Source organism: Pseudochaenichthys georgianus, chromosome 13 (genome assembly GCF_902827115.2).
Source record: "Pseudochaenichthys georgianus chromosome 13, fPseGeo1.2, whole genome shotgun sequence".
Taxonomy (NCBI): domain Eukaryota; kingdom Metazoa; phylum Chordata; class Actinopteri; order Perciformes; family Channichthyidae; genus Pseudochaenichthys; species Pseudochaenichthys georgianus.
The window spans coordinates 37,614,950-37,627,313 of NC_047515.1; the positions used below are offsets into that span (position 1 = coordinate 37,614,950).

The 12,364-nt window shown below is 41.7% G+C and overlaps 1 protein-coding gene across 2 annotated transcripts in view; it reads left to right on the forward strand.

The window, feature by feature from the left end:
• The first annotated feature begins 365 nt into the window (after nt 1–365).
• Nucleotides 366–12,364, forward strand: part of golim4a (golgi integral membrane protein 4a) — a 35,511-nt gene continuing 23,512 nt past the window's right edge. For both annotated transcript variants that reach the window (XM_034097275.2, XM_034097276.2), the window contains exons 1-2: nt 366–971; nt 12,077–12,151. In XM_034097275.2, the coding sequence (XP_033953166.1) occupies nt 785–971; nt 12,077–12,151 (262 nt within the window). In that variant the 5' untranslated portion in view covers nt 366–784. The remainder of the gene's footprint in view (nt 972–12,076; nt 12,152–12,364) is intronic.

The window sequence follows — 12,364 nt, forward strand, 5'->3', positions numbered from 1 at the left end:
ATGTTCTGATTTACAAAATATTGATTTTTTAAAGTTGCATTTTGGTAATATAGTGCTGTTTAATAAATGTAGTGCATTTACAATTACATTATTTTCCTTTTTAAATGCTTGAGTACAGAACTTGACTAATTGTACTTAGTTACGTCTGCATGTTATAGCAATAGCAGTATCACAACAGGTCGTTTTAATGGGGCAACTCCAAATGTCCCAACCCCACACCCTCACATGCCTGTAGCCGTTTTTTGATCGAGGTCTCCGGCGACCAATTGATAAAACCTGCCCCCCCCTGGGGGCGGGGATAGGGAAATGTGGTATTTCTTCTTTTTTTTTTAGGGGGAGGAGGAGGGACTTCCTTCAGAGTTGTACCAGGATGGCAGGCAGCTGCTCGGCTGACACGTAACTAAAGTTAAAGGTGCTATGGAGGCCTCGTCGGGGACTTGAGCTTTTATACTTTTTTCCCACAAGCTGCTTTGAATTGCATCGGGGAAAACAACAACCAAGAGAGGGGAGGAAACTACACACACACACACACGCCTTTGCAGGAGTGAAGTGAAGCAAATCTGGAGTGGTTACTTTGAAGTCGCTAATGGCTTTTGCATTGCTACAATAATGCATATGTCGGTGGATTTAAGCACTTTTTTTTAGTGACTGGAAATGGTATAGGAGTGAGAGCTGTTGTTGTTGTTGTTGTTGTTGCAGTCGTCACTTTACAAGTTGAGTAAGGGAAGTTTTTCCAGCAGCAGAGACGGGGTTTTCTCGCTCGGACAGCGGGGAGGGGTCCAACATGGGTAGCGGGGTTTGCTCCCGGAGGCAGCGGAGGATCTTCCAGTGTCTCCTGCTGCTCACCGTGGTCTGCGGGATGATGTACGGGGGCATGATGTCCTACGAGATGCACAGGCAGCTCAAGAGGACCGAAGCCACGGCGCTGAAGTACCAGCAGCACCAGGAGTCCCTGTCGGCGCAGCTCCAAGGTAAACAGAGACGGTGATTTTGCATGAGAAGTGACACGCCAGACTCCCTTAAGAAAACTGTGATTTTAAGGTTGTAGTGGCGGTTGTGAGTTCATTACACATCTTAAAACAAATGTTATGATGTATTCAGTAGGAGCTGTAGTTCATTTCGGCTTCATGCAAACACAAGTGTATCAAATCAAAGTCATATTACCACAGAGGTGCAAGAAGTATTCATATTAGTTTAGTATGCTATTGCTTGTACACTTAATTTAAATAATAATAATTTTGTTAGCTGTAATTTGGCCATTCATAACGTTATTTGACTTTGTACTTATTGTTATCTTTCACTGTCAGTATGTATATATTTTACTTTTAGTAAAATGTCATTTTGTTCTACTTTTTTTCATTCACATTATGTGCATTGCCTTGTTTTAACATGCTGTGGTGACGAAAACAATTCTCAAATTGGGATCAATAAAGTTGATCTCATCTTAAGTACATAGATCTTGTACTTAAGTAAAAGTAGAAGGACCAGATTGTAGTAATACTCTGTTATGAGTAAAAGTCCTGCATTCATAATATTACTCAAGTAAAAGTAAAAAAGTATTGGTATCTCAATATAATTAAGCACCAAAAGTAAAAGTACTCATTATGCAGATTGGACCATTTCATAATAATATGATATGTTTTGATTATAATTATTGATGCATTAATCTGTTCATCAAAATTGGTAAAGGCGCAGCTAGTTTTAATTACTTTATGTACTGCTGGGAAGCATTAAATCCAGGTGTAGCTTAAGTGTTGATTTATATTGTTTATCATTAATCCAAATCTGCAAAGTAACTAAAGGTATTAATTAAATGTAGTCGAGTAAAAGTACTCAATTTACCTTTGAATTGTAGTGAAGTAGAAACACAAAGTAACAGAAAAAGGAAATACTCAAGTAAAGTAGAAGTCCTTTTTTTGAACATAAGTACAGTACTTGAGTACCTGGTTTACACCACTGCATATTACCCACAATGCACATGCAATGCCAGGTCTACTTGTTAAATGTCAAATCAAATGCACAAATGACACAGTCTGTCTGCCATCTGATCTGCTACGCTGTAACTACACCGTAAAGCCAGGCAGAGATGTGTCCTTAACCTGACCTTAGGTGGCCTAATCCCGTGATAAAGCAGGTTACATTCTGAGTAGATTGTAACCCAGAGACAGGCAGGTTATTTTTTAAAGCTGTAGTCGTACAGTAAAACTCTACCCAGGAGTGTTTTACTGCTGACTGGAGGCTATGACACACACACACACACACGCACACACACACACGCACACGCACGCACACGCACACGCACACGCACACGCACTCACACCTGGTTGAAGTGCCTGTGTCCCCAGGCTCACCTCACCAGTATTCAAATGAGTGTAATTTAAAGGCACTAGGTCAACCCACACATCTGCTTGTGTCAGCCACAGCTGGAGGAAAAGAGGGCAGAACTGAGATTTAATACAAAGGCGTGACCATGTCTGGTACAGTAGTGTCTTTATGAAACTATTTAAAGGAGTATTATTATTGTCCGCATATTGAAGACAGTATTGTTAGCAATACATACACTTGTTGTAGCCATATTCTCCTTTTGTGGTGCTTTGCAAATACAGTACTTCAGTCTCATGTTGACATACATTTATGATGTCAACAAACCAGATGTTGCAGCTTTGCTAACTGATCCTAAACATAGTTAAACCGGCCTTATTATGCTTTTTAGGATTTTACCTTTCCTGTAGTGTTATATAAGTTGTAGCGCATGTGGTCTGCAAAAGGCAAATATTCCCCCCCCACCCTGCCTGAAACACCTCCATTGGACTCTGTTTTCTTCTGGAACATAATGACATCACTATGGAACACTCACGCTTCTATTGGCTAGAGCTCCAACACATTGTACGTGATAGGCTAAGGGGTGGGACATCTCTTGACGGTTGAACAATCACAACAGAGCCGGCCAGCTAACCAATCAGAGCAGACTGGGCTCTGGTTTCAGACAGAGGGTGAAAAGAGGTGCTGCAGCACAGGCAGTATGAGAAAAAAAAAGAGCTTTTTGAACATTAAAGCATGGAGACATGTCACAGTGGAGACACTACATACTAATATGAACCTGAACATTTGCACAAAATGTCCTCAAACATGGCTGACCTGGCCAAGAAGGCAGCAACGTTACATAACACATAACACAAACATATAAAATACAGAGAACATAACGAATAGAGCAGTCACTACTGTACATTGTGCACATTAGGACAGTAAGAAAGGTACACTACTTATTACTGCAAGAGCAGCTGGTGGTTAGGACTTCAGACAACTTCAATTTAAAACATGCCATTGAGACAAGTGCCATCAGTTTGAGGCGTGATTGAAGGTCATTCCAGACCAAGGACCATAATAAAAACTCTACTCTACATAGGTCTTGTCCTGCAGTAACCTCACACATTAACTCCCTCCATATAAACACACTCCTCTGTGCCGACAGGATGTGAGGCTTGTGTCATGCCATTATGCCATGAGGTTAAAATGGACTGTGGGTGGAGAGCTCCATCTTTCCAGGGGAAGGGTTGTGACCACATCTGGGAGGCAAATAGTGCGTCAGGGTTTTGGTCAGACTGTTCATTTCATGCGACCTTTGATCCACCGACACAGCAGTCGTCTCTTCATACCATGCAGTTGCATTTAGGCTTCTACTTATCATATTTGTAAAAGTAATAGCATACATACACGTCCACAAGAGCCTTTGTTGTCATGTGAAGCACTCTGTGACCAAGTACAACCCTTACTTTTTACTGATAGCTTTAGTGGTAGTGAGATGTGATGACTTTTACGGCCCGTCCACACACAGGCATGAAATAAATCTTTAAAAATCTTGCTGCTGGGCGTGTCTGAAGCTTGGCGATTTTTTGCGAGCAATGCGACCAACAACCAATCACATGAATCTCCCGCCCCCGGCATACAAAGCAATAGCAATGTTAAAACGAAGTAAACTGGATATAAACTCCCCAAACCGGCGAAAACCTACCAGTTTCACCCACTGTCTCTGCCACCTCCCTCCATGCCTGGCTCCTCCGGTTTGTATCCCGGTAAATAGTCTGGTCGTAAAGAACCAGGTGATTTGCTACCGTAATTTCTCGTTTGGAATATGAGGAAATGAATCTGGCTCTCCCAGCTTGCACGCGGTTTGATTGGCTAGCGCTTGTACTGGCGGGATTTGCATAAACAGGATTTGATTGGCTGATGCCAGCTTCGAAAGCATCGGGAGCATCAAAAGTTGAACATTGCTCAACTTGTGATGCTCACGATGTTTGCAAAGCCATGCCATGCTCCCCACAATGCAGTTCGGCGACGATTCAAAATCTTCTACGTCACCCCATTCAAGTGAATGGGTGAAGCTTTGAAAGATTTTTTTCATGCCTGTGTGTGACGGGCCGTTAGACTTTAGGCATTTTAGAACCTCCGCATTGTTTTCACATGTTTGTGGTCAGATGCCTGAAGTAAGGTCTGTGGTTAACACCAGCTGAAGAGATGTTCACACTTTGTCCTTCAACATAAAATACGTCAGTAAATACCCCACCGGTGACTGGCGAAGCTTCTACTGTATGTGTCATAAAGGTTCTGCAATATACCGAAATCCAATGGGAAAAATGCATTATTGAAAGCCCACCTCAATTGAATATTTCCCGAGCTAACAGCAAGTCTACCGTTTACACAAATGGCTCTTATTGCATTTTTTTTAAAAGCTTCAGAAAAAGCTTATCCATTCAAAAACTTGTGATGACGTTGCTATGGCTTTATCATTTGTAGACTTTGGTCACCACAACATTACTTTCAATGTGAAATGATTGATGGATTATTGGGTCAATCACAAAGCACAAGCCACTTGACATCCACTGCTGTTTTGTGTGTGTTTTGTGTCCTATATTTAGAGGTGGGCCATAGCTGGGGGGCTGTGAGTCAGACGCATTGATTCACTGTAGCCCACGACAACCTCAGGCTGCCAGTTGTCAGCCATTTCAAAAGATCAACTGACACTTTGTGGTTATACTTGCACTCAAACAAATGTGTGTCCCTTGTGATTTAATACCCCTTCACTCCCCCTTTACTAACACACACACACACACACACACACACACACACACACACACACACACACACACACACACACACACACACACACACACACACACACACACACACGCGCAACACATTAGTCAAATGCAATAATTGCAGCCTGCTCTACATGAGTGGTGTAATAGTTTTTCTCCAGCACTGCTGTCGCCTGCTGTTTATCATGAGTGCTCTCAGTCTGCACGGTTTGCAGGGTAATAACCTATTGCCATTATTTGATAATAATTGGAGGGTTGATCATTTTTGCATACTTATTCTCATTATCATGGAAAACTATATTAAAGTGTGATTTTATAATAAACACATTTGTTAAGTCTGTTGGAAAATCTTTTTATCATGGGGTTATGGTATTTTGTCACATATTTAGCATTTAACAAATATTATGCTTCCTTCACTTTAACAATTGCACTTACCATATTACGATAACATTCCCATGAATTATGCAGTAGTCTTAGCAGATGGAATTGTTTAGTTTTACATGTAAGATACAGCAAATACTATTATCCCTTGTACTTTCTGTGTTTGTTTCGTGTTTTTTTTTTCATATAAAGATTAACACTAAATCCCTCCTTTTGATTTGAATGTCTGTGATGAAGGCTTTCTTTGAGTTTGGGGTATCGAATGTCTAAATCTCTCTGCCCTGCCACTCTCACTCTCCTCCATTAGTTGGTTGAAAAGGAAGTGGGTTTCTTGCCATGTTCCCACCTGACTGAGCCGTGGAAACTCACACCACAAAGTCTTTGTTTTCTGAGTAACCTTTTGTGTGTACAAAAAAAGAGGAAACCCCTAATGTCCGTGTCGTGTTATGCACACGTATGACTTTACATTACAGTTACCTGTGTGGTGAAGGTAGAAAGAAGTATGAGCTAGTAAGAAAGCCGCAGGAATAACCGGGAGGCGAGGAAGCCACACAATGTGTTCCCCTTCCTGTCCCAATAGAGTGGTGCAGCTTTTCTCAATACTAGCCTGGATCCCTCCATGTACAACATCTAAAAAAGTGGTTTCCTAACAATCCGTTTGCACAAAATCAGTTTCATATGATTTCATGAACAGGATTGTGCTTCATGTGTAGATACTGTATATCTTGGTGTCATTAGAATAACAATTTAGCGTTGACAGCACTAGTCCTACATGTTCTACCCTCGGGCACTCCACATGTTGTCGGGGTTAAGGAACAGACACTGTCCCCTTTCAAAAAAAATCTTATGATCAGACAGATATGCATAAAACCACTGCGAGGCTGCATTTGATTAGATATACCGTCCTACTGCGGAAATCTGTTTATCAAGATGTCACAATCCACTGTATCACATCAGTCGGCTCCACTTCAGTCTGCCAAAAGAAGAATTTAGCAATCCCTGACATCTGCATTCATTAAAAAGGTCATTTGTGACAGAAACAAGGCGGTGTCTTCACTTCCACAAAGCTTACGGTTTGAGACACCGCCTTGTTTTTGTCACGAATGAGCTTTTTAATGAATGCAGATGTCAGAGATTGCTCAATTCTTCTTTTGGCAGACCGAAGTGGAGCCGACTGATGAAATCAGGTTCATGCTGTCAACGCTAAATTGTTATTCAAATGACACCAAGGCAAGATATACAGTATCTACACACGCAGCACAATCCTGTTTTGTTAAATGTCTAAAACCGACAGTGTCCACAAATAATTTAGCATTAAATCCTTTTTTTTAAACTTTTTTTTTATTGAGTCAGGCACAATGAGTTTACATTTATACAGTCAATATTTTTATTTATTTTTCCCCTTTCCCTCCCTCCCGGTCCTAGCTAGTAAAATAAATAACTAACTAAATAAATAAGATGGATACCTGTATAGGTAAAAGTAATGTAGAAGATAATATTAAAAGAAAATGTATAGATAAGGGAATAAAGAATAGTAATACTTGTACCCATATACTCGTATGTATACCCACATGTACACATGCACATACATACACGTACCTTAGCATTACATCCTAAATAAACCCGAATCCTTGTCATTGACTAAGAAAACCTGCAGACCTGAATACAGGTTCATATTATCATTGTGAAGTTTGGAAAACAATATGTTAAACTTGAAATGATTATCAGACACTAAAATCAGCTGATCGACCTGCTGCTGCCCGTACCAGTTTCCAGTGTTGACAATACAGAGTTTTACAAGACTAGGCGTTTGCCATACCATAACGTCACATCATGTTGTTTTTCAGGTTAAATAACTGTAGAAATGTAATCCAAACAACTTCAAACAGACCAAGGCATTTATCTTAAGATGTGGACTGACTGCATGAACCTCTCTGAGCGTAATCAGAAGGACGTCCAGACACAGGAGGTCAGGGAGGTTTTGTTCTGCTTGTTGGAGGCTCTGTACCCTCCTAGCAGTGAGAAGCGCTGAGGCCACTCAAAACACACACACACACACACACACACACACACACACACACACGCACACGCACACGCACACGCACACACACCCTCTCTCAAGGGGACGACATAATGTAGGCAAGCGGGGCAAACATCTACAAAGAGGCTGCATCTAAAAATATTTTTTTAAATTGAATGTTCTTTTGAATTATTAAAACCCACTGATAGTGCCACGAGGTGTAGTCATGAATCCCATTTCATCCAGCGACTCAATGTGCATCAAATAAAAAACTTTATACAGACAAAACAGGACACGGTCAAGAGAGGGAACTTTTTTTTTTTAAGTTATGAAAAAACTTCTCGTGCAACATGACATCAGAAACTACACCCTCTAAAAACGAGTTGAATTAGACGTTCAGTAAATGACACATCATGCTAACTTTAAGGTTATTAGTAGTATTCTGTGTCTCTACTGGGACATGTCTCCATGCCTTAATACTCTCATACTGCCTGTGCTGCAGCACCTCTTTTCACCCTCTGTCTGAAACCAGAGCCCAATCTGCTCTGATTGGTTAGCTGGCCGGCTCTGTTGTGATTGGTCAACCAGTTGGAGATGTCCCGCCCCCTTGCCCATCACATACAATGTGTTGGGGCGCTAGCTAAAAGAAGCACAAGTGTTACAGAGTGATGTCACTTTTTTCCGGAAGTAAACAAAGGAGTCCAATGGAGGCGATTTTAGCCTTTGCTGACCATTTACATGCATCAAATCTCCAAAAGCATGACATGGCCCCTTTAATGAATAGACCAGTATACCTCAACATTCTGGAGCTTCTTTACCCACTTTCCTTATCTCGTTCAAAGCTCAAGGAGCATGTGAATGAGCACTTCTTGTCAGAGGGTTTCCCCCTCAGACGACGCAGCCTTTACCCTAAAGTGTGGTTAACGTGAATCAACAGAGCGAGAACAAGGCCGCTCTCTATGGCGCTGACCTTTACTGGCCTGCTGGAGACTGAATGGGTTAGATCTGTCTGAGTTAGTGTGCACTGTGAATTCTATGAACACAGGCGAATTAGACTTTGTTTGAGGAGTCTTTGTGTGTGTGTGTGCACACTCCCTCCCATGTGTACACAAACAAAGGAGCCCAGTTTATGAAGAAGACACGATTAGTTGTTGTTTCAATAAGGCACACTCTGTTGTATAAATGCTTCACTTAGTATATTTTTGGATTACATGAAAGTAGCCTGCGTAAAAACGAAAGAAATGTGGGCAGTAAGTCTACCTATAAGAAATTCATTTTGTAATCCTGCTAGCAATCCCCATTACTGCCGAAGTAATCAGGTAACGTATTTTTTTGTATCCTGATTTTGTAATCCTGTAATTCATTACTGCCCGAGCCTTGAGTAAATGCACTTTGTTGCTTTCCACCACTGGTTTATGTCACCATTAGTCACCACCTTATTACCGAGTCTGTGTCTCAGTGTGTGTGTGTGTGTGTGTGTGTGTGTGTGTGTGTGTGTGTGTGTGTGTGTTTCCCTGACTGTTTCTTTCCCTTCAGTTTCTCCTCATGTGTGTATTCACACTCTGTCTGTGTGAGCCTTCCTCTGTTTCACTCTGCAGTTCTTGTATTTTGCTATTTCTTCTCAGTTTTGAAATCCTGATGAAATGATAAAGAGGACAAAGTGTATGTGACGATGAATCTGTTGAGTTGCCACATCATCAGTTAGACCTCCCACCCTGAGGGAGGGGGGTCTAAGAGAACATGTCAGAAACTGGAAGATATATTTTTTAAGCTGCTTGAGTCAGATGACTGGCCACGACAAAGGATTACTCCCAGAATGGATTGTTTTTTAATTGTAAATTTAAGTTGGTCCAACTATTGTGTACCTTTCTTAAAGGTCCCATGTCATGGCCATTTCTACTGATCATAATTCCATTGTTGAGGTCTACTAGAATACATTTGTATTGTGCAATTTTCCAAACTCACATTTGTTTCTCAAACAGCATCTCTGTACAGTATGTGTATTCACTCTCTGTCCTAAACGGCTTGTTGGAGCTCCTGCCCCCCCCCTCCCTGTGAGCCCAGTGGCCGTCTGCGAGACAGCGAGACACAGCCCGAACACACACACCTGCAGCCTGGCTGGGAGTTTGTGTGTGTGCTCACAAACAGACTCACAGCCTCGCCGCGTCCCGCCGTCTCAGGGAGGAGAAATCGGCAGAGCTGCAGCTGCGAAAAGATTAAGTGTGTGTGAGGAAGTCTGCGGATTGGTCAATTTAGACCAGGGGTCACCAACCTTTTTTAGGGTGAGGACTACTTTCAAAAAATAAAAGAAGTCGAGGGCTACTTTTACTCCTCTTTTTTTTGTTTTTTGCAGTGTATATATTTAGCACATTTTAACATTATTATATGCTGACCTTTAACCTTTGTGTGCTGTTTGGGTCTGTGGGACCCGTTTGCAGTGTTTACTAAAAGAAAATGTTTGCAATTTAATTAATTTAACCTGCTTTATTTGGGGGTGGATCTCACCTCCTCTAGGGGGGTCCTCACCGCCTCATGAGCATGCATGGAAGATTTTTTTTTTAAATGTTGAAGTGAAATGCATCAATCTGGTGCACTTTGAGCACAACATGAATTGATGGATACAGCTCTCAACACTCTATGAAAGGGAGCTGTATTTTCAATAATCCAAACATCTTTAGAATATGATCACAACCAATAACAAATCATTTAAACTTGTTTATTCTTATCTTATGTTACCTATTAGTATTCTTTCTTTTTCTTTATGCATATTTTACGAACCACTCTCCTTTTAAACAGTTTTTTTTACTGTCCTATAGTACACATTGGAATTATTTCTTACTTTATCTATATTAAATAGATAAAGGTGTGTTCTCCCTAGCTCTCTTTCTCTCCGTCTCTCTGTCTCTCTCTCTCCCTCCCTCCCTAGCTCGCTCACTCTCTCTCTCTCTCTGTCTCGCTCGCTCACAAAGGCTGTGTGCTCCTCCGTGGCGATGACGGATTGCGTTAAAAAATAATAATAAACATATTTGTAAAGTGGGGACACAAAGGTGATTTCGAAAAGTGCGGGGGACATGTCCCCAGTGGAAATTACGCCATGCGTGTGTGTGCGTCAAGTGCAATAAATATATAAGTTACAACACACAGAGTAAAACTCTGCCCCTCATGTGTTGTATAGGCTCGCATGATAGGCTGTGTTCAATGGGGCTGATGTGTAGTGTAGATTCTGCCAGAAGGAAAATCAGCGGGGAGGTGACAAATTGGTTTTCTTCCCGACTGCAACGCTGGTCCGGCAAATCAAGCAAGAACGTGATTGGTCGATATTCATTGTGGGGGTGGGGGAGGGGTGTTATAGAGTTGTAGTAAGTAGATAGAGTTCGCTATGATTTAGGTTTCGTTTATGCATAGGGTAGATTCTTTTAATTACATTTCCTTTTTTGTTTTGTGTATTTTATACATTTTGGATTTGCTTGGCGAGCTATTTTTAGAACATGCCCGGCGGGCGACTCACGTTGCCCCTGCAGGCGACTAAGTGCCCGCGGGCACCGTGTTGGCTACCCCTGATTTAGACCAATCCACGGACTTAACCTAACGGCTCCGCGGATTGGTCCATTTTGACCAATCCACGGACTTAACCTAACGGCTCCGCGGATTGGTCCATTTTGACCAATCCACGGAGGGGTCGTCGTTACGTCACTTTGTTCCCGGAAGACATTTTTTGAAAAAGAGAAATCTCCAACGAGGCGTTCTGGGGCAGCATAGACACGTATTTTCTGAGTTTTACTCGCTACAGGGTGTACTTTGAGGGTTTTTGACTCTGCAGACCGTTTACATGCAGAAAAACCTTCATAACACACAAGGGGACGGGTGATAACCGGAAAAGCATGACATGGGACCCTTTAAAGAGGACATATTATGCTAATTTCCAGGTTCATATTTGTATATTGTGCCTCTACTGTGTCAGGTTTACATGCTTTAAAGATCAAAAAGCTCCGGCCAGCTAACCAATCAGAGCAGACTGGGCTCTGGTGTTAGACAGAGGGTGAAAAGAGGTGCTGCAGCACAGGCAGTATGAGAAAAATAAAGCGCTTTTTGAACATTAAAGCATGGAGACATGTCCCAGTAGAGACACTAAAAACTAATATGAACCCTTAGAAGAGCATAACATGTCCTCTTTAATCCGGCAGCCCGACTATAATGATCCGTTCTCATGATTGTACCATCGTGTTTGTGGCTGACGAAATCCACCAGGCACAGAAGCAGCCTAAACCAAACTAGTTTCATCTGTAAATATGTTTTCCACCACCAGCCTTGTGAGGAATACCGCAGCTTCTTGCAGATGTAATGTCCTGTTATCACAGTCTGGTTGAATACATATCACACCTGGCTCTTATATATACCTCATCCTCTTTTATGTCCACCTCCCTGAAACTGTTGTTTAGGAGTAGAGTGTTTGTGCTGCGTACATATTTGTTTTGGTTATGTACCTTCCTGCAGAGTTCAAACTGCTCATTAAACCTTCTCTCTCCATTTCCCCCCTTCATCTCTCCCCCCGCTATCTCTGTTTTCTCTTTATGTGCAGTGGTGTACGAGCATCGCTCCAGGTTGGAGAAGTCTCTTCAGAAGGAGAGGTTGGACCACAAGAAGGCCAAAGAAGGTGAGAAAAATCACATCTCAATTCTGACTTGGCTCACATCTCGATTAAGGTCACATTACAAAGTACCTAAATATTAAGAGATTTATTTTAAAGGAAAACCTGCCTTTCATTAAACGTATTCAGGCAGTAGCATATACACTGAAACACATGAGCACATACTACAATTTAAAAAAGCAGAAATTAAATCTGAGCTGACAGAAAATGCTCCGTTTT